Below are 23,489 nucleotides of genomic sequence, written 5' to 3'. Positions count from 1 at the left end.
TGATTTCTCCTCTGTTGCTTGGACTTGGCTGGTCTTGTATCAAAGACTGGAAAGTCAGCATTCAAACAAAGTCATTTGCATGTTTCTAGCTGCTACCATTTATGAGATAGCAGAATCTAAAGCAGCCCTCCCCCCTCCATTTTCTGCCCAGCTCAGGCAGAACAGTTAGCTACTTTTCCCACTGCCCAAGCTGGATTTTGGCAAACCAGTTAGCTGGTTAAAGGGGTTGTCTCACCTCAAACATAGGTGATATATCTCTAGACTAGGCCACTAATGTTAGGTAGGTGAGGGTCCCACCTCTGTACAATGGAGTCTGCAAAGCGGGGGAGAGTGTGCCTTCATTTTTTCTATGCGAGAGCCGACAATAGGTGTTAGCATGCTCAGCCATTTTCGGGAGTCCCCTAGAAATAAATGGAGAGTATACTGCATGAGTGCAGCCACCTTTCCATTCACTTTTATGGGTCTGCCAGAAGTCAGCGTCTGGCTATTTTTTGTGTTCCCATAGAAATAAATGGAGGGCAGACACACATTCTCAGTGCACTCTCTGTCACTTTGTATAATCTATTTTTGAATGTATTTTTACTCGTAGCTTTCCCAGTGGAGCTCACAATCTAAGTTCCCTATCAGGAAACCTGAGTACCACCACACAAACACATTGAGAACTTACAAACTCCATGCAGATGTTGTCCTTGGTTAGATTCAAATCTAGGACTCCCAGCGCTGCAAGACACCAGTGCTAACCACTGAGCCACCTTGCTGAAATGCTGCTCATCCTCAAGATGTTAGCTGTTTGGTCCAGTTACGGGTCAAAATGTAAAAAAATCTAAAGTTTGCATAGTGACGCTTTTATCAAGGTTTAGAAAAAAAAACATGGCTGCTTTTTTCATAAACAGAGCTCCACCTGTCCATGGTTTGTGTCTGGTATTCCATCCAAGTTCTACTAATGTACAGTATCTGAGCTGCACCACCACACACAACCAATGAACAGATTTGGCACTGTTTCGAGAAGGAGGCAGTTGTTTTTTAATTGTTAACAACCCTTCAATCTCACATGGGTGTTTATGATCATCCCTTGTTTAGGTGATGGCTGTTTACTATGAGCTAGTGAGAGCGGAGGAACAAGAATGCAAAGACTTTGATCTGTCAGTCACTGTGGATAAAGAAAATCTTGGTAAGTGTCGATTTCAGAACTGTGCCATCTTAAGATTTGATGTGTTAGCAGATCCAGGCAATTATAGTTGAAGCTTTCAGCCATCTAACGTCTCTGAGGGAACTGGAAATGTACAGTCAGGTCCATAAATATTGCGACATCGACACAGTTCTAACATTTTTGGTTCTATACACCACCACAATGGATTTGAAATGAAACAAGCAAGATGTGCTTTACCTGCAGACTGTCAGCTTTAGTTTGAGGGTATTTACATCCTAATCAGGTGAACGGTGCAGGAATTACAGCAGTTTGTATATGTGCCTCCTACTTGTTAAGAGACCAAAGGTAATGGGCAGGGGCGTAACTAGAAGTGACTGGGCCCCACAGCAAATATTTGTAAGGGCCCCCCCAGTGCGCTTTGCACCTCCCTCCTCCTGTGTAAACCCCACTCCTTTGGCACAGTGTAGCGGTATACTGTATATTGTGGGGCACAGTGTAGCGGTATACTGTATATTGTGTGGTACAGTGGATGCTATATGTGTATAACATAAACATATTTCAAATGAAAACTTACAGTTACTTGACTTGACCCTTGGGGATCTCGGACGCCACTTCAACACTTGGCCGGGGGGCTCGGCGGAGCTGATGTGCTTTATCCTAATGAGAAAGATTTCATATTAAGGATTTGGAGAAGGGGCAGAGGGATAGCAGAGCAGGGAGAGGCTGGTGCTGCTACTAGGGGGTTATACCATGGGGGAGTAATAAAGCCCACTATAATGCCCCCCCCCAGTAGTAATAATTCTCCTTATAATGTGACAGTGCAAAAATACCCCCTTGTAATGCCCCAGTAGATGCCCCTCAGTGTCCGGCCTCTGATAGGCTGCCGGCCTAGTGTCCCCCATAATGCCCCCCAATAATGTGCCAGTAAGTGTCCCCATAGATGCCCCCCCATCATGTGCCATTATCAAGTGCCTCTCTACTCCCCCCCACATGACCCAGTATCATAGTGCCATCTCCCATCCCCCCAATGTGCCAGTATTAAGTGCTTCTCTCCTTCCCACCCCCCATGTGCCAGTATCATAGTGCCAAACCCCCCATGTGCTAGTATCAAGTGCCTCTCTCTCCCCCCCATGTCCCAGTATCATAGTGCCATCTCCCCACCAAAAAAAGTGTCAGTATCAAGTGCCTCCCCCCCATGTGCCAGTATCATAGTGCCAAACCCACGTGCAAGTATCAAGTGCCAAACCCCCCCTCCCACGTGCCAGTATCAAGTGCCTCTCTCCTCCCTCCCCATGTCCCAGTATCATAGTGCCATCTCCTCCCAAAAAAAGTGCCAGTATCAAGTGCCTATCTCCCCCCTATGTGTCAGTATCATAGTGCCAAACCCACCCATGTGCCAGTATCAAGTGCCAAACTCCCCCTCCCACGTGCCAGTATCAAGTGCCTCTCTCCTCCCTCCCCATGTCCCAGTATCATAGTGCCAAACCCACGTGCAAGTATCAAGTGCCAACCCCCCCATGTGCCAGTATCAAGTGCCTCTCCCCCCCCCATGTGCCAGTATCAGGTGCCTCCCCCCCATGTGCCAGTATCAGGCGCCAACCTCCCTCCCCCCCATGTGCCAGTATCAGGTGCCAACCCCCCTCCCCCCATGTGCCAGTATCAAGTGCCTCCCGCTCCCCCTATGGCAGTAACAGTCAGGTATTAAAAAATAATAATAAACACTTATACTTACCTCCATGTCAGCGATGCGATGCAGCCTCTTCCTGTGTCCCGCCATGTATGTCCATATATGGAGACAGTGCTTGTATTTCAGAAAAGTTTCTGCTGGCATTCGAACACACAACCTTCTGTATCAGAGGCAAAGCACCTAACCTCACGGCCACAAGAGCTGCCTTGCTGCTGGCTGAAAAAATATGAGACTTCTACTGTTATAGCTGGCTAAGTCTACATCTATACACAACACACCCAGCTGCCCCAACACACCCAGCACTGCTATATCTCTATGTGACAGCTGTCCCAGCACACTCAGCTCTGCTATATCTCTATATATGATAGCTGCCCAAGCACACCCAGCTCTGCTACTTCTAATACACATGACAGCTGCACCAGCACACTCAGCTCTACTATATCTCTATATATGACAGCTGCCCCAGCACACCCAGCTCTGCTACATCTATATATCTCTAAGTATTGCTATACAGTAGATAGATATATAGAGATATAGCAAAGCTGAGTGTGCTGGGGCAGCTGTCATGTGTATAGATGTAGCAGTGCTGGGTGTGTTTGGGCAGCTGTCATGTGTATAGATGTAGCAGAGCTGGGTTTGCTGGGGCAGCTGTCATATATAGAGATATAGCAGAGCTGAGTGTGCTAATAGAGATAGATATAGCAGAGCTGAGTGTGCTGGGACAGCTGTCATAAAGAGATATAACAGTGCTGGGTGTGTTGGGGCAGCTGGGTGTGTTGTGTATAGATGTAGACTTAGCCAGCTATAACAGTAGAAGTCTCATATTTTTTCAATCAGTAGCAATGCAGCCCTTATGGCTGTGTGGGTAAATGCTTTGCCTCTGATACATGGCACATGGAGGTTGTGGGTTCAAATCCCAGACACATCAGGAGACAGTAAGATTAGATCACATTAGCGAGGGGGCCTGGTCTGCTGCCACTGCTGCTGTGAAGGGGCCCTGAACATTAAGACAAGAATCGATCATATTTAACTAACTTGAAAATAAACTGTCACACCTTGCGGGGGCGCTGTGCCCTTTGGCAGCCCGGGCCCCGAAGCAGCCGCTTCTTGTGCTTCCCCGGTAGTTACGCCACTGGTAATGGGAGAATTGGCTTCTCGTCTGTTCCACAGAGTTCATTTCAAGTGTGTTATTTGCATTTGGAATCTGTTGCTGTCAAATCTCAAGATGAGATCCAAAGAGCTGTCACTATCAGTGAAGCAAGCCATCATTAGGCTTGGAATTCTGTCTACATTGATGACTGAGGGCTAATTTTTTGCGTTGTGATATGTAGTTTTATTATTTATACCACTTTGGAGTGTGTGGGTGAGTGGGTTATTGATCACTTTTTTTTATTTTTTATGAAGCAATGAAAAAAGTCTAATTGGCCATTTTAGATTTTTTTTTCAGTTATACCGTCCACCCTATGGGATACATATTTTAATAGTGATAGCTTTTTTTTTTAAAAGGCGGTGCCAAAGATAATTTATATTTTTACTTCATATTTATTTTTATCTTTATTTTGGAGAAAGAGGGATGATTTTAATTTTAATATTTTAAAAAGCCCTCCTTATTTAAAAGCCCTCCTAAGGAATCTGAACATGCGATCTTTAGATTGCTTCTCCTATAGACTGCTGTGAATTATCATTTGCAGTCTAAGGCTACTTTTACACTAGCGTTCGGGGCTCCGCTTGTGAGTTCCGTTTGAAGGGGCTCACAAGCGGCCCCGAACGCATCCGTCCAGCCCTAATGCATTCTGAGTGGATGCGGATCCGCTCAGAATGCATCAGTTTGGCACCGTTTGTCCTCCGCTCCGCTCATCAGGCGGACCCCTGAACGCAGCTTGCAGCGTTCGGGTGTCCGCCTGGCCGTGCGGAGGCAAACGGATCCGTCGAGACTTACAATGTATGTCAATGGGGACGGATCCGTTTGAAGATGACACAGTATGGCTCAATTTTCAAACGGATCCGTCCCCATTGACTTTCAAAGTAAAGTCAAAACGGATCCGTTTGCATTATCATGAACAAAAAAAAAAAAGAATTTTTTTTTTTTTTTTGTTTGTTCATGGTAATGCAAACGGATCCGTTCTGAACGGATCTAAGCGTTTGCATTATAGGTGCGGATCGTTATGTGCAGATACCAGACGGATCCGCACCTTACGCAGGTGTGAAAGTAGCCTAAGGGCTCATGCACACAAGTGTGTGTGTGCCCTGCTCCTGTATTGCGGACAGCAAACATCCCATTGACTTGAATGGGTCTGCAATCTGCAAGATACAGAGTGGTATGGAGCGGAGGCACGGATCAGAAGCCCACGGAAGCAGTACAAAGTGCTTCCAAAGGATTTCTCTCCGTGCTTATGCACCGCAAAAAATTAGAACGTGTTCTATCTTTTTGTGGTGCGGAACGTATCTTGCGGATCGCAGACCCATTGAAGTGAATGGGTCCACATCTGCAAACTGCCTGCACTCGGCTGGTACCTGTGCATTGTGGGCCACTATATGTGGTGCAGCACTCTTGGGTAAAGCCACCTCAGATGCTGTGGTTACAAAAGACCATGACATCTGTCTGCGATCGGCATTATGGTCAATCACAGACATTAGCTCTGTTTTTTTTAAAAAAACAGCAGAAACCCAGAACAGAATCTAAACAAACCTGTCTCAGCTAACTACACTTTGCTGAAACGACTGCAGCTTTCTGGATTTCAGTTATCTCATCCATCGAGGTATCTGGATCATAAATACACACCTTCCACCACAGTAGATATAGATAGATATAGAGATGTAAATAGATACAGTAAATGATGATAGATATCTCTCCATCTCCACACACATATTATATATATACACACACCCTGTACAACTATGTACATATACACACATGTATGTATTTTATATATATCACATTGTGGGAAAAGCGGTAACCTTTATTCAATGCTGAGAATGCAGGATTTCTATCATTATGTTGATTTCTCTATGTAGTTATTTGACTGGTGGACAGATGAGATGACACCTGAGGTGCTGTTGTCACTATGGCCTCACAAGTAGGCAGGGATGTCATGTGACTGCTCCTCTGAAGATGCTTGCTGTGATGCATGCTGGGATTACTTTACGCACACACAGCCTCTAAATTTCATGGTCGCTGTCATGGCACTTAACAGGTAGAACGTAGTGTTAGGTTCTCGTCTTGCAGAGATCGCCTTGACGTGCGGCAGACGGGCTCAAATAATTTTGTACAAAATGTACTTTATTAGGGTATGTTCACACTTGCGGCAGGACGGATCCGACAGGCTGTTCACCATGTCGGATCCGTCCTGCGGCTGTTTCGCCGTGCCCCCGGGCCGCCGCTCCGTCCCCATTGACTATAATGGGGATGGGGGCGGAGCTCCGGCGCAGCACGGCGGTGCACGGCTTAAGGCCGCCGGACTAAAATTACTGCATGTCAGGTTTTTTAGTCCGGCGGCTTTCTCCGTGCACCGCCGTGCTGCGCCGGAGCTCCGCCCCCATCCCCATTATAGTCAATGGGGACGGAGCGGGGGCACGGCGAACAGCCACAGGACGGATCCGACATGCTAAACAGCATGTCGGATCCGTCCTGCCGCAAGTGTGAAACTAGCCTAAGCATAGCATAAGCATTATAATATGTTTTTGTACTTTATTTGGTTTGCAGAGAGCTGTTGCATTATATGTTGTGTTGATCAATGTGAGCAATGCTATGCTGAATGAAATAGAAAAAAAATATATACACAGTATATCTCTCATGATACAAATACCTCTTGGCTTTAGTTATTGTCTGGGGCACTTTATTGTTTTTTTTAGTTATGGGGGCCAACCCCTTTAAGCTTGGTGGAGGTTCCACAATATCTAGTGGGCGTCAACCTTATTGTCATATTTATCAAAAGTAACATATTTATTTGGAATTCATGCAAGGAAAAAACAGTCCCCCTTTTTTATTTTACTAAGATCCTCCATACAATATAAAATGATGGACAGAACAGTATATTTTTATGTATACAGTAGTTCAATCTGTACAATTCTCAGACCATATAACAAAATGAATCTAGACACTAGACTCCAAAATAAATTGAGACCTCATAACTAGTGTTGAGCGAACAGTTCGAGCATAGTTCGGGTCCGTACCGAATTTTGGGGTGTTCGTGACACGGACCCGAACCCGAACTTTTTCGTAAAAGTTCGGGTTCGGGTTCGTCGTTCGGCATGTATTTTGGCGCATTTTGAAAGGCTGCAAAGCAGCCAATCAACATGCATCATACTACTTGCCCTAAGATGCCATCGCAGCCATGCCTACTATTGGCAAGGCTGTGATTGGCCAAGTGCAGCATGTGACTCAGCCTCTTTATAAGCTTGTGCGCACGTCGGGACGTGCTCACTCCCGATGTGAATAGAACAGGGATAGACGCAGCTGATGCTAGGGCGAGAATAGGCAGGGATAATTGAATAACTGGAAGCAAATTTCTCTCCTCCACCTGTGATTCATCTGAACAACTGCAGCTGAGCTGCTTTTTTGATAGGGATTGGCTATTTTTAGAGTGGCCAGAGTGATTTTTCCATCCACATGTACCTGGGCTGACCGCCGGCCGCCATTTTGCGACTTGTAGTGCTGCAGCAGAAGCTGCCACAGTGTGCATTCCAAAGCTCCAAACAAGTCAGACATCTACACCTGGGATTCAGACCAATAGCGATTTAGCAGCACAGTCCAAGGCTATTTTTTTTAAAGGTTGTGCAGACCATTTTGTGGCACATGTTACTGGGCTGATAGGCGGCGGCCATCTTGGGACTAGTGCTGCAGCACAATCTCTCCCAACGTCCATTAATCACTTGTAATAGTGGTCTGTGCCATAGAAATCCTACATCAGGGACTTGGGTGTGCTTGTGTCACCCCTACTAATACCAGTCCACCTGTAATCCATACAGTGAAAAGCCATAAAGTATTCCAGTGAGGGAATTTTTTTTTTATTTAAAAAAGGCCAAGTTAGTTTATCTGGCGTTCAATATACTAGATACAGTTAGGCCTGCGTTTCATACATCTGGAATTAGCAAACTAATGTGCTGGGGTTGGGAAAACATATATGTACCCATACTAGAATCTGTCAAAGAAAGCGGTACTCACATATAACAGTCATTCCATCTGTAATCCATACAGTCAAAAGACTGAAAGTATTCCAGTGAGGGAATTTTTATTTTATTTAAAAAAAGCCAAGTTAGTTTATCTGGCGTTCAATATACTAGATACAGTTAGGCCTGCGTTTCATACATCTGGAATTAGCAAACTAATGTGCTGGGGTTGGGAAAACATATATGTACCCATACTAGAATCTGTCAAAGAAAGCGGTACTCACATATAACAGTCATTCCATCTGTAATCCATACAGTCAAAAGACTGAAAGTATTCCAGTGAGGGGATTTTGCTTATAAAAAATAATATATTTCATTGTGGTGCGAGTTGAATCGCAACAATGAAGAAAAATACTATTAAGGGACGAGGACGCGGTCGTGGTGGTGTCCGTGGAGCCTCTGTTGCTGGTAGAGGACGTGGCCGTTCGGCCCCAGGCGCACACAGTAGGGAACGAACTCCCTCAACTAGCCGGCAGAATGTACCGCAATATCTCGTGGGGCCCAATGCCGCTCTTAGGATGGTAAGGCCTGAGCAGGTACAGGCATTAATCGATTGGGTGGCCGACAGTGCTTCCAGCACGTTCACCACATGGTCTTCCACCCAGTCTTCTGCGGAAAGCGCACAGATGGCACCTGAAAACCAAGCCCATCAGTCTGTCACATCACCCCCAAGCATATCAGGGAAACGGTCTGAGCCACAAGTTATGCAGCAGTCTCTTCTTCTGTTTGAAGACTCTGCTTCCAGGGTTTCCCAGGGGCGTCCACCTAGCCCTTCCCCAGTGGAGGAAGACATACCATGCACTGACGCACAACCACTTATGTCTCCAGATGAAGAGGACATGGGAATACCACCACAGCAGAGTCACCGACTCTCTGATGATGACGAAACACAGGTGCCCACTGCCGCGTCTTTTTGCAGTGTGCAGACTGAACAGGAGGAGGTCAGGGAGGGAGACTGGGTGGAAGACGATGCAGAGGACGATGAGGTCTTAGACCCCACATGGACTGAAGGTCGTGGCGATGACTTTCACAGTTCAGAGGAAGAGGTAGTGGTGAGACCGAGACAACAGCGAAGCCAAAGAGGGAGCAGGGGGCCAAAGCAGACGAGCCGCCGCCCCCAGAGTTCGCCTGCTACTGGACATCGCCAACAGGGACCCAGCCCCACAAAGGCAGCTTCAAAGAGTTCCCTGGCATGGCACTTCTTTAAACAATGTCCTACCGACAAGACCCGAGTGACTTGCACGCTCTGCCATCAGAGCCTGAGGCGAGGCATTAACGTTCTGAACCTCAGCACAACCTGCATGACCAGGCATCTACATGCAAAGCATGAACTGCACTGGGGTACACACCTTAAAAACCAGGCACTCGCTGAGGCTCCCCCTGCTCCCTCTACCGCTGCTGCCTCGGCTTCCGCCTCGAGAGGAATGTTGCCACCTGCCGAGCAGCAAACAGAGGATGTGCCACCGACACCACCACCACCGCCACCGTCAACTAGCGTCTCCACTATATCACACAGCAGCGTTCAGCTCTCAATATCTCAAACCTTAGAGAGGAAGCGCAAATTCCCCCCGAGTCACCCTCGAGCCCTTGGCCTGAACGCCAGCATTTCTAAACTGCTGGCCTTTGAAATGCTGTCATTCCGGCTGGTGGACACAGACAGCTTCAAACAGCTGATGGCCATGGCTGTCCCGCAGTATGTGGTTCCCAGCCGCCACTACTTCTCCAAGACAGCCGTGCCTTCCCTGCACATGCAAGTGTCCGATAAAATCAAGTGTGCACTGCGCAACGCCATTTGTGGCAAGGTCCACCTAACCACAGATACGTGGACCAGTAAGCACGGCCAGGGACGCTATATCTCACTAACTGCACACTGGATGAATGTAGTGGCGGCTGGGCCCCCGGCGGACAGTTCCTTGGCGCACGTCCTTCCGCCCCCTAGGATCGCAGGGCATCATTTTCTGCCTCCTGTAGCCTCCTCCTCCTACTCGGCTTCCTCCTCCACTGCTTCCACCAGCTCATCCGGTCAGCCACACACCTTCACCACCAACTTCAGCACAGCCCGGGGTAAACGTCAGCAGGCCATTCTGAAACTCATATGTTTGGGGGACAGGCCCCACAGCGCAAAGGAGTTGTGGCGGGGTATTGAACAACAGACCGACGAGTGGTTTCTGCCGGTGGGCCTCAAGCCAGGCCTGGTGGTATGCGATAATGGGCGAAATCTCGTGGCAGCTCTGGGACTAGCCGGTTTGACGCACATCCCTTGCCTGGCGCATGTGCTGAACTTGGTGGTGCAGAGGTTCATTCACCACTACCCCAACATGTCAGAGCTGCTGCATAAAGTGCGGGCCGTCTGTGCGCGCTTCCGCCGTTCACATCCTGCCGCTGCTCGCCTGTCTGCGCTACAGCGGAACTTCGGCCTTCCCGCTCACCGCCTCATATGCGACGTGCCCACCCGGTGGAACTCCACCTTGCACATGCTGGAGAGACTGTGCGAGCAGCAGCAGGCCATAGTGGAGTTTCAGCTGCAGCACGCTCGCGTCAGTCGTACTGCCGAACAGCACCACTTCACCACCAATGATTGGGCCTCCATGCGAGACCTGTGTGCCCTGCTGCGCTGTTTGGAGTACTCCACCAACATGGCCAGTGGCGATGACACTGTTATCAGCGTTACAATACCACTTCTATGTCTCCTTGAGAAAACACTTAGGGCAATGATGTTAGAGGAGGTGGCCCAGGTGGAGGAGGAGGAGGAGGATGAGGGCTCGTTTCTAACACTTTCGGGCCAGTCTGTTCGAAGTGGCTCAGAGGGAGGTTTGTTTAAGCAGCAGAGGACAGGTTCACAAGTCGCCAGCCAAGGCACTGTACTGGAGGACGAGGAGGATGAGGAGGAGGAGGTGGAGGGGGACGAGGATGACGCAAGTTCACAGCGGGGTGGCAGCCCAGGCCCATCACTGGTGCGTGGCTGGGGGGATACGGTGGACGATGACGATACGCCTCCCACAGAGGACAGCTTGTCCTTACCCATGGGTAGCCTGGCCCACATGAGCGAATATATGCTCCAATGCCTGCGCAACGACAGCAGAGTTGCCCACGTTTTAACGTGTGCAGACTACTGGGTGGCCACCCTGCTGGATCCCCGGTATAAAGACAATGTGCCCACTTTAATTCCTGAACTGGAGCGCGACCGTAAGATGCGCGAGTACAAGCGCACGCTGATAGAGGCGCTCTTAAGAGCATTCCCACATGTCACAGGGGAACAGGTGGAAGGTGAAGGCAGAGGAGTGGCAAGAGGTCGCCAACGCAGCTGTGTCACGGCCAGCTCATCTGAGGGCAGGGTTAGCATGGCAGAAATGTGGAAAAGTTTTGTCTCCACGCCACAGCTATCTGCACCGACACCTGATACGGAACGTGTTAGCAGGAGGCAGCATTTCACTAACATGGTTGAACAGTATGTCTGCACACCCCTCCACATCCTGACGGATGGTTCGGCCCCATTCAACTACTGGGTTTCGAAATTGTCCACGTGGCCAGAGTTAGCATGTTATGCCTTGGAGGTGCTTTCCTGCCCGGCGGCCAGCGTTTTATCTGAACGCGTATTCAGCACGGCAGGGGGCGTCATTACTGACAAGCGCAGCCGCCTGTCCACAGCCAACGTGGACAAGCTGACCTTCATAAAGATGAACCAGGCATGGATCCCACAGGACCTGTCCCTCCCTTGTGCAGAGTAGTCCTTATTAACTGCCTAAAACATGTCTTGTTGTGCTACGGGCCACTTCTTTATTTGATACAAATTTTATGAAACCCACAGTTGAATGAAACTCTTCTCTGTCTGGGCGCCGGGGCCTAACCAGATGAAAGTGGCCGGTTAAACTAACGGGTGACATGAAGCCATAACCTCTGCCATGCTACCTCTGTCTTCTGTCTGGGTGCTGAGGCCTAAGTCAAATAAAGCGGTCTTCTGCTGTGCTGGGGGATATGAAGCTAATCTCTGACCTCTCTCTCCTCTGTCTGGGTCCAAAGGCCTAAATCACTGAAAGAGGCCTTCTCCTGTGGTGTGTGATATGATGCCAGAATATGTGCTGTGGGGCCTCTCTCCTCTTCCTGGGTGCAGGGGTCAAATAAACTAAATTGTGGCCTACTCCTGTGGTGGTTGATATGATGCCTGATTCTCTGATGTGGAACCTCTCTCCTCTGTTTGGGTGAAGGGGTCAAAGTAACTAAATGGTGGCTTCTCCTGTGGTGGCTGATATGATGCCAGAATATGTGCTGTGGTGCCTCTCTCCTCTTCCTGGGTGCAGGGGTCAAAGTAACTAAATGGTGGCTTCTCCTGTGGTGGCTGATATGATGCCAGAATATGTGCTGTGGGGCCTCTCTCCTCTTCCTGGGTGCAGGGGTCAAAGTAACTCAATGGTGGCTTCTCCTGTGGTGGCTGATATGATGCCAGAATATGTGCTGTGGTGCCTCTCTCCTCTGTCTGGGTCCAAAGGCCTAAATCACTGAAAGAGGCCTTCTCCTGTGGTGTGTGATATGATGCCTGAATATGTGCTGTGGTGCCTCTCTCCTCTTCCTGGGTGCGGGGGTCAAAGTAACTCAATGGTGGCTTCTCCTGTGGTGGCTGATATGATGCCAGAATATGTGCTGTGGTGCCTCTCTCCTCTTCCTGGGTGCGGGGGTCAAAGTAACTAAATGGTGGCTTCTCCTGTGGTGGCTGATATGATGCCAGAATATGTGCTGTGGTGCCTCTCTCCTCTTCCTGGGTGCAGGGGTCAAAGTAACTCAATGGTGGCTTCTCCTGTGGTGTGTGATATGATGCCTGAATATGTGCTGTGGTGCCTCTCTCCTCTTCCTGGGTGCGGGGGTCAAAGTAACTCAATGGTGGCTTCTCCTGTGGTGGCTGATATGATGCCAGAATATGTGCTGTGGTGCCTCTCTCCTCTTCCTGGGTGCAGGGGTCAAAGTAACTAAATGGTGGCTTCTCCTGTGGTGGCTGATATGATGCCAGAATATGTGCTGTGGGGCCTCTCTCCTCTTCCTGGGTGCAGGGGTCAAAGTAACTCAATGGTGGCTTCTCCTGTGGTGGCTGATATGATGCCAGAATATGTGCTGTGGTGCCTCTCTCCTCTGTCTGGGTCCAAAGGCCTAAATCACTGAAAGAGGCCTTCTCCTGTGGTGTGTGATATGATGCCTGAATATGTGCTGTGGTGCCTCTCTCCTCTTCCTGGGTGCGGGGGTCAAAGTAACTCAATGGTGGCTTCTCCTGTGGTGGCTGATATGATGCCAGAATATGTGCTGTGGTGCCTCTCTCCTCTTCCTGGGTGCGGGGGTCAAAGTAACTCAATGGTGGCTTCTCCTGTGGTGGCTGATATGATGCCAGAATATGTGCTGTGGGGCCTCTCTCCTCTTCCTGGGTGCAGGGGTCAAAGTAACTCAATGGTGGCTTCTCCTGTGGTGGTTAGTATGATGCCAGAATATGTGCTGTGGGGCCTCTCTCCTCTTCCTGGGTGCAGGGGTCAAAGTAACTCAATGGTGGCTTCTCCTGTGGTGGCTGATATGATGCCAGAATATGTGCTGTGGTGCCTCTCTCCTCTTCCTGGGTGCGGGGGTCAAAGTAACTCAATGGTGGCTTCTCCTGTGGTGGCTGATATGATGCCAGAATATGTGCTGTGGGGCCTCTCTCCTCTTCCTGGGTGCAGGGGTCAAAGTAACTCAATGGTGGCTTCTCCTGTGGTGGTTAGTATGATGCCAGAATATGTGCTGTGGGGCCTCTCTCCTCTTCCTGGGTGCAGGGGTCAAAGTAACTCAATGGTGGCTTCTCCTGTGGTGGCTGATATGATGCCAGAATATGTGCTGTGGTGCCTCTCTCCTCTTCCTGGGTGCGGGGGTCAAAGTAACTCAATGGTGGCTTCTCCTGTGGTGGCTGATATGATGCCAGAATATGTGCTGTGGGGCCTCTCTCCTCTTCCTGGGTGCAGGGGTCAAAGTAACTCAATGGTGGCTTCTCCTGTGCTGATTGATATAAAGCTGATGGTTGTGCCATCTGACATGGTTGCCAGGGTCTGATTCAATGGGGGCCTACTCCTGTGGTGGGTGATCTAAATGCCTGATTCTCTGCTGTGAAACCTCTCTCCTCCGTCTGGGTGTAGGGGTCAAAGTCTTTCAAAGTCGCCTTCTCCTGTGCTGATTGATATGAAGCTGATGGTTGTGCCATCTGACATGGTTGCCGGGGTCCCATTAAATTGTGGCCTACTCCTGTGGTGGTTGATATGATGCCTGATTCTCTGATGTGGAACCTCTCTCCTCTGTTTGGGTGAAGGGGTCAAAGTAACTAAATGGTGGCTTCTCCTGTGGTGGCTGATATGATGCCAGAATATGTGCTGTGGGGCCTCTCTCCTCTTCCTGGGTGCAGGGGTCAAAGTAACTCAATGGTGGCTTCTCCTGTGGTGGCTGATATGATGCCAGAATATGTGCTGTGGTGCCTCTCTCCTCTTCCTGGGTGCGGGGGTCAAAGTAACTCAATGGTGGCTTCTCCTGTGGTGGCTGATATGATGCCAGAATATGTGCTGTGGTGCCTCTCTCCTCTTCCTGGGTGCGGGGGTCAAAGTAACTCAATGGTGGCTTCTCCTGTGGTGGCTGATATGATGCCAGAATATGTGCTGTGGTGCCTCTCTCCTCTTCCTGGGTGCAGGGGTCAAAGTAACTAAATGGTGGCTTCTCCTGTGGTGGTTGATATGATGCCTGATTCTCTGCTGTGAAACCTCTCTCCTCCATCTGGGTGTAGGGGTCAAAGTCTTTCAAAGTCGCCTTCTCCTGTGCTGATTGATATAAAGCTGATGGTTGTGCCATCTGACATGGTTGCCAGGGTCTGATTCAATGGGGGCCTACTCCTGTGGTGGGTGATCTAAATGCCTGATTCTCTGCTGTGAAACCTCTCTCCTCCGTCTGGGTGTAGGGGTCAAAGTCTTTCAAAGTCGCCTTCTCCTGTGCTGATTGATATGAAGCTGATGGTTGTGCCATCTGACATGGTTGCCGGGGTCCCATTAAATTGGGGCCTACTCCTGTGGTGGGTGATCTAAATGCCTGATTCTCTGCTTTGAAACCTCTCTCCTCCGTCCGGGTGTAGGGGTCAAAGTCTGTCAAAGTCGCCTTCTCCTGTGCTGATTGATATAAAGCTTATGCTTGTGCCATCTGACATGGTTGCCGGGGTCTGATTCAATGGTGGCCTACTCCTGTGGTGGGTGATCTAAATGCCTGATTCTCTGCTGTGTAACCTCTCTCCTCCGTCTGGGTGTAGGGGTCAAAGTAACTAAATGGTGGCCTACTCCTGTGGTGGGTGATATGATGCCTGGTTCTCTGCTGTGGGACCTCTCTCCTTTGTCTGGGTGCTGTGGTCAAAATAATAGTAAGTGACCTTCTCCATTGGTGGGTGACTTGAAGCCTGATTCTGTGCTATGGGACCTCACTCCAATTAATATTGTTTAATTTTTATTTATTTTATGTTAACTCATCATTTCCCTATCTACATTTGTTTGCAGGGGATTTAACTACATTTTGCTGCCTTTTGCAGCCCTCTAGCCCTTTCCGGGTGTGTTTTACAGCCTTTTTAGTGCCCAAAAGTTCGGGTCCCCATTGACTTCTATGGGGTTCGGGTTCGGGATGAAGTTCGGGTCGAGTTCGGATCCCGAACCCGAACATTTTTCGAAAGTTCGGCCGAACTCGTCGAACCCGAACATCCAGGTGTTCGCTCAACTCTACTCATAACAGAACCTAAAATTTATTTTGTCGCTAAGCCTCAAAGTTAGTCGAGATGCCAATAAACCCCAAATTTAAACTTGACCTCAGGCTTCATTATGAACTGCTCCAAAGACAGTATAAAAAAAATGTAATTCCGACAAAATGAATTCAGACCCTAGTGCGGATCGCAAAATAAATTCAGATCCCAGACTCCAAAATAAAATTATCATCTCAGAGTAGACTCTAAAATAAATACACCTTAAAATGACACCGGATCCTAGCGTTAATACAGACCCAAAACCAAACACCAAAATTAACGGAGATAACAGTCCTAACATGGATTGACACCTCAGATCCCAGACCAAAACCAGAATTGTGATCCAGATAGGACCCCAAATAAATTTAGATCTTAGCTAGACTAAAAAATAAAATGAGACCTGATATTAAAATTAATTCAGGCCCCATGCTAAACTTCAAAGTTAATGAGGAGATGATCTCAGACTAGACCCTAAAATTAGTTGAGACTATAGACTAACTCCAAAATAAATTGAGACCTTCGTCCAGATGTTAAATTTGTTCCAGACCCAGACCAGACCAAAATTAAGACCCAGACCCCCAGATTAAGTCAGAGATTAAACTGTCTCAAAATTATGGCAGAAGTTACATTAATTCAGACCCCACCAAGTTCCCAAAATATAATGAGACCTCAGACCAGGCCTAAAAATAAAATTAGGTCTGATATCGGAACCAAAATTAATCCAGATCCCAGACCAAAGCAAAAAAAAATAATACAGAGTCAGACTACAGATCAGTGTATTAAAGTTTTCCAACCCTATGGCTCCATTTTACACAAGATCCTGACACTGCCACACATACCATCAAGAGGTTATGTGTGGCAGAGCATAGAGGTGAAGAGAACTTGGGAGCAAAAAGCAGTGACAAATGGTTTTTAAGGGGGCCCTTAACCCTTTCAGGACCAAGCCATTTTTAGAAATCCTACATGTGTCACTTTATGTAGTAATAACTTTAAAACACTTTTACTTATCCAGGCCATTCTGAGACTGTTTTCTCGTCACATATTGTACTTCATGACAGTGGTAAAATTGAGTCAAAAAATTTCATTTTTATTTATATTTTTTTTCCAAATTTACCAAAAATGGGGAAAAATTAGCAAATTTCCAAAATGTTATTTATCTACTTTTATAATAGATAGTAATAACTCCAAAAATAGTTATTTCTTTACATTCCTCATATGTCTACTTCATGTTTGGATCATTTTGTGAATGCCATTTTATTTTTTGGGGACGTTAGAAGGCTTAGAAGTTTAGAAGCAAATCTTGAAATATTTCAGAAAATTTCCAAAACCCACATTTTACGGACCAGTTCAGGTCGGAAGTCACTTTATGAGGCTAAGGCTACTTTCACACTAGCGTTCAGAGCGGGTCCGTCATCAGATGGATCCGCTCCTATAATGCAGACGTTTGTATCCGTTCAGAACGGATCCGTCTGCATTATAACTTAGAAAAATTTCTAAGTGTGAAAGTTGTCTGAGCGGATCCGTCCAGACTTTACATTGAAAGTCAATGGGGGACGGATCCGTTTGAAGATTGAGCCATATGGTGTCATCTTCAAACGGATCCGTCCCCATTGACTTACATTGTAAGTCTGGACGGATCCGCTTGCCTCCTCACGGCCAGGCGGACACCCGAATGCTGCAAGCAGCGTTCAGGTGTCCGCCTGCTGAGCGGAGCGGAGGCTGAACGCCGCCAGACTGATGCATTCTGAGCGGATCCGCGTCCACTCAGAATGCATTAGGGCTGGACGGATGCGTTCGGGGCCGCTTGTGAGCCCCTTCAAATGGAGCTCACAAGCGGAGCCCCGAACGCTAGTGTGAAAGTGGCCTTACATGATAGAAACCACCCAGAAATGACCCCATTTTAGAAACTACACCCCTCAAGGTATTCAAAACTAATTTTACAAACTTTGTTAACCCTTTAAGTGCTTCACAAGAATTAAAGGAAAATGAAGATGAAATTTTAGAATTTCACTTTTTTGGCAGATTTTCCATTTTAATAAATTTTTCCAGTAACAAAGCAAGGGTTAACAGCCAAACAAAACTCAATATTTATTGCCCTAATTCTGTAGTTTACAGAAACACATCATATGTGGTCGTAAACTGCTGTACGGGCACACGGCAGGGCGCAATAGGAAAGGAATGCCATAAGGTTTTTGGAGGGCAGATTTCACTGGGATAATTTTAAGCTGCCATGTCACATTTGAAGACCCCGTGAGGCACCCCTAGAGTAGAAACTCCAAAAAAGTGACCCCATTTTAGAAACTACGGGATAAGGTGGCAGTTTTCTTGGTACTTTTTTAGGGTACATATGATTTTTGGTTGCTCTATAATACACTTTTTATGAGGCAAGGTAACAAAAATAGCTATTTTGGCACCGTTTTATTTTTTGTTATTTACAATGTTCATCTGACAGGATAGATCATGTGCTATTTTTATAGAGCAGGTTGTTATGGATGAGACAATACCAAATATGACTTTTTGTGTTGTTTGTTTTAGTTTTACATAATAAAGCATTTTTGCAAAAAAAAATTTTTTAGCATCTCCATATTCTGATATCCAGTTTTTTTTTGTGTGTGACTGTCCTATATAGGGGCTTATTTTATTCAGTATGAGATGACGGTTTGACTGGTACTATTTTAGTGTGCGTATGAATTTTTGATCGCTTGGTATTGCACTTTTTGTGATGTATGGTGACAAAAAATGGCTTTTTTGACACACTTTTTTTTTTTTCACGGTGTTCACCTGAGGGATTAGGTCATGTGATATTTTTATACAGCAGGTTCTTACGGACGCGGCGATACCTAATATGTCTACTTTTTTTATTTATTTAAGTTTTACACAACAATATTATTTTTGAAACAAAAAAATAAATCATGTTTTAGTTTCTCCATAGTCTGAGAGCCATAGTTTTTAAATTTTTTTTGACGATTGTCTTAGGTAGGGTATCATTATTGCAGTATAAGATGATGGTTTGATTGGCACTATTTTAGGGTGCATATGACTTTTTGATCGCTTGCTATTACACTTTTTGTGATGAAGGTGACAAAAAATTGCTTTTTTGACACCGTTTCTATTTTATCTTTTTTACGATGTTCATCTGAGTGGTCAGGTCATGTGGTATTTTTATATAGCAGGTTGTTACGGATGCAGCGATACCTAATATGTAAACTTTTTATTTTTTTGTACATTTAACACAATAAAAGCATTTTTGAAACAAAAAAATTCATGTTTTAGTGCCTCTATAGTCTGAGAGACATATTTTTATTTTTTTTGGGTGATTGTCTTAGGTATAGGCTAATTTTTTGCGAGGTGAGGTGACGTTAGATTGGTATGATTTTGGGGGGCATACGCCTTTTTGATCGCTTGGTGTTCACCTGAGGGGTTAGGTCATGTGATATTTTTATAGAGCCAGTCGATATGGACGCGGCAATACCGTGGCAATACCTAAGATGTCTACTTTTCTTTTTTTCCCTATTTTTTTACAAGAAGAATTTTTTTTTAACATTTTTTTTTACTTTATTTAATTATTTTTGTGACCCAGACCCACTTGGTTTTTGAAGATCCAGTGGGTCTGATGGTTTACAATACACTGCAGTACACTGTATAGTGTTCTGCAGTGCATTATCACTCACAGTAAACCTGATCAAGCTCCTGCCCTCATTATAGCCAGGAGATCAGACGTGCTCTTACTAGGCTCCCCGCTCAGAACTTTGACAGGAATAAGCTGTACTGACAGAACAAGCAGCGGATTCCTGTCAGAGACGGAACAGGGAGCGCGCAAGTGGCAGGGGCAGACTGGGCATGCGCTGCTCTTAGGAGATTAGGAGAGCAGCGCCTGTGCAGTTACAATAAAGGCATGGACGAGCTTTCTCTAAAGCTCCTGCATGTCCCGTGCAGCCATGGACGAACTGGATGCACGGCAGAGCGGGGCTCAGGGGGCGTGGCTTACTATAAAAAGATTAGCAGACAGATTTTTTAAATAAAGTATATTTGGAAACTCATTTTTACCCTGCCTCCTACAATGTTATGTAACGTACTTATATAGTGGCCTACCTCTTTAATCAAGTCCTGGAAGAGGTTTATCTTAGACAAAAAAAAGATGTTATTTTCATGCACATCTTGTAAACTACTATGATGATTATGTTTTTATTAAAATATTCTAATTTGTTAATCCAACTTGATGTTTTTGGTATATAATTATGTGTTTCTCTGATTTTCTATCTTTTAACAGCTGGACATGATGCTTTGGAGACAATTTCTCTCAACATCTGCTTCAGGTTTGTCTTTAGCGTGCTCTATGGTTTTTCGGTTTATATCTTTCTTGAGTCAAAAGATCTTTCCATTTATAACATCACTGTGAGGACACAGTGTTTGAAAGACAATAAATCCTATCTGAGTCACTCACACGCAAATAAAATTAATTCAGACTCCAGCCTAGACACCAAAATTAATGAATACCCCAAACATCAAAATATATTTAGATCTCTGACCAGACCCCTTTGTGTTTACTTACCACTCTTCATTCCCGAGTCCTCTTCTCTTTCGGGCTCTATCTCCTGACACTGGCCTGCAAGACCTGAAACCAGACTCTAAATTATAATTCAGACCACCCTACAACATGAAAATGAACCCAAACCTTCTCATTCTGTTACAAAAGCTTGCTGGACAGCCTTGACAAAGCTTGAAGTCAGTCTATGTACGGTACATAGGAAAGGTGTTAGATACGTGTATAAGTGGACTTCTCCACACCCCTTGAACTTCACTCTACACTTTGTGTATAAAGGTTGGTAGGTCACTTGGATAGGATTTATTGACTTTGATAACAATGTGTAACACTAGAGTTCTGTGTTTGAAGTCTTATTACAAAGTAGGAATGTGCGACTTTCCATTTACATCTATTTGGTTCCACTTGGCACTGATATCTCTTATACACTGAGAGTCACCGGTTACATTGACAGTATTTTTAGGGTCACGGTTGTGGCCCAGCCTTGAGAAGTTTACAACACACTTTTTACTTCATAAATAGTGAGCTAATAAAGTGTCTATATGTTAGAAGTTGATTATATCCAAAACCCATTGAATAACAAAAACTTGGGATATCCACAGACACCGCAAACCTGTAGATGCTACCATGTCCATCATTGATATTTCCATGATGACTGGATTCTCCCCAGATGAAAAAGACCTAAACAAGGCAAGTAAAGGTCAATAAAAAGGGATGTGGCGCATGTATCATAGGAGAGCTTCTATTTTCATGTACACAGACATGTTATACTGACACAATGAGAAAGTTTTTTGAAGATCAAGGCTGTTATGTTATCTTAACCAGAATATTGTTATGTTTTCCAGCTTAAGAATGGAGTGGACAAGTACATCTCTTACTTTGAGATAAACAAAGGGGCATTTGAAAAAGGAGCTCTAATCATCTACCTGCAGCAGGTGAGAAGTCAATTGGTTACATGTCCATTGCTATTTCGTTTAACATTACAATAAGTAAAATTTAATAAGGTTCATCTATAATACCATATCATATGTACTATACTATATAACATATAATAATATAATTAAGTATAAAAGGAAATAAAATAGGATGCTCATGGTTGCACTCATACCATACATACAAATGAATTCTATCTTCCATGACAACACCATACCTCTCAGAGACAGGAAACCTGCTTAAGGACATAAGAAAGGGCCTTTTATTTCCCCTCAGCCATTTCCTGTCCTTACAAGGTAAGAAACATGACTGGAGCTCTTGAAAGTTCTGGTCATACATAGTGGCTCTTTAGCTACTGGGGCTTTATTGTGGTCCTGACTGGAGTCTCCCAGAGAAAAGTTTGGTACTTTTGTTGGTTTGCATGCAATAACATTTTGAAGGTGTCACAGACTGAAAGGAGTAAGGGTTGGATAGTTGATAGTGACACATCATTTGTAGGAGGTCATCCGACTCTGGGAGAACAATTTTTAACATAACAAAAGAATGCTTATTGGGGGAAAACTTTTTTCTTAATCTTTTTTATACTGATGTCCTATGCTCTGGTCACCAGTATCTGATTGGTGGGGATCTAACACACATGTGAGTGCTGTGGCCTTCTTGCAGCATACCCTATACCAGTGACATCACACTCATAGGTCACGTGGCTTAGGTGCAGCTCAGTTCCAGTTCCTGACTGTGATAGACATTTTAATTGCTGGTTTAAAAACCAGTTAAGGAAAGTAGCTAAGTTCCTTTTTGATACATCAATTGTCATAGTAAGACTATCCAATCAATCTTATTTGGTCCCTATTTGAGCTACTAAGCAACACATCCAACAACAACAAAAATTACCCTTGGCCATTTTATAAATTCTACTAGACCATCGTCAATACAAAAAGTCTGATGAAGAGGGAAAGAGATATGGGGTTGGGGGGAATTTAAATTCTGTAAGCTGGAATGACTCTAGTTCATCTACATTTCAAAGATCTATCCCTTGGCATATCTTAGGCAACATGGATGTTTACACAGACTATGTAAGCAATGGTAGCTTATATCTCAATCTTATTTTCATTCTTTATCTGGACCAATTTCTATATATATATATATATATATATATATATATATATATATATATACACTGCGTGCAGAAATTTTAGGCAAATGAGTATTTTGACCACATCATCCTCTTTATGCATGTTGTCTTACTCCATGCTGTATAGGCTCGAAAGCCTACTACCAATTAAGCATATTAGGTGATGTGCATCTCTGTAATGAGAAGGGGTGTGGTCTAATGACAACAACACCCTATATTAGGTGTGCATAATTATTAGGCAACTTCCTTTCCTTTGGAAAAATGGGTCAAAAGAAGGACTTGACAGGCTCAGAAAAGTCAAAAATAGTGAGATATCTTGCAGAGGGATGCAGCACTCTTAAAATTGCAAAGCTTCTGAAGCGTGATCATCGAACAATCAAGCGTTTCATTCAAAATAGTCAACAGGGTCGCAAGAAGCGTGTGGAAAAACCAAGGCGCAAAATAACTGCCCATGAACTGAGAAAAGTCAAGCGTGCAGCTGCCAAGATGCCACTTGCCACCAGTTTAGCCATATTTCAGAGCTGCAACATCACTGTAGTGCCCAAAAGCACAAGGTGTGCAATACTCAGAGACCTGGCCAAGGTAAGAAAGGCTGAAAGACGACCACCACTGAACAAGACACACAAGCTGAAACGTCAAGACTGGGCCAAGAAATATCTCAAGACTGATTTTTCTAAGGTTTTATGGACTGATGAAATGAGAGTGAGTCTTGATGGGCCAGATGGATGGGCCCGTGGCTGGATTGGTAAAGGGCAGAGAGCTCCAGTCCGACTCAGACGCCAGCAAGGTGGAGGTGGAGTACTGGTTTGGGCTGGTATCATCAAAGATGAGCTTTTCGGGTTGAGGATGGAGTCAAGCTCAACTCCCAGTCCTACTGCCAGTTTCTGGAAGACACCTTCTTCAAGCAGTGGTACAGGAAGAAGTCTGCATCCTTCAAGAAAAACATGATTTTCATGCAGGACAATGCTCCATCACACGCGTCCAAGTACTCCACAGCGTGGCTGGCAAGAAAGGGTATAAAAGAAGAAAATCTAATGACATGGCCTCCTTGTTCACCTGATATGAACCCCATTGAGAACCTGTGGTCCATCATCAAATGTGAGATTT

General features: G+C 45.6%; 1 protein-coding gene across 1 annotated transcript in view; it reads left to right on the top strand.

Annotated features, from left to right (window-relative positions):
• The window catches only part of LOC120986500 (venom factor-like), a 174,083-nt gene that overhangs the window by 106,169 nt on the left and 44,425 nt on the right, over window positions 1–23,489 (top strand). Inside the window, exons 32-35 of the mRNA XM_040415122.1 lie at window positions 1,081–1,171; window positions 20,045–20,090; window positions 20,920–21,007; window positions 21,163–21,252. Coding sequence (XP_040271056.1) covers window positions 1,081–1,171; window positions 20,045–20,090; window positions 20,920–21,007; window positions 21,163–21,252 — 315 coding nt within the window. The remainder of the gene's footprint in view (window positions 1–1,080; window positions 1,172–20,044; window positions 20,091–20,919; window positions 21,008–21,162; window positions 21,253–23,489) is intronic.

Source organism: Bufo bufo, chromosome 1 (genome assembly GCF_905171765.1).
Source record: "Bufo bufo chromosome 1, aBufBuf1.1, whole genome shotgun sequence".
NCBI lineage: Eukaryota > Metazoa > Chordata > Amphibia > Anura > Bufonidae > Bufo > Bufo bufo.
Note: the sequence above shows the minus strand (reverse complement) of the source record. Positions and strands in the feature narration are given on the sequence as shown.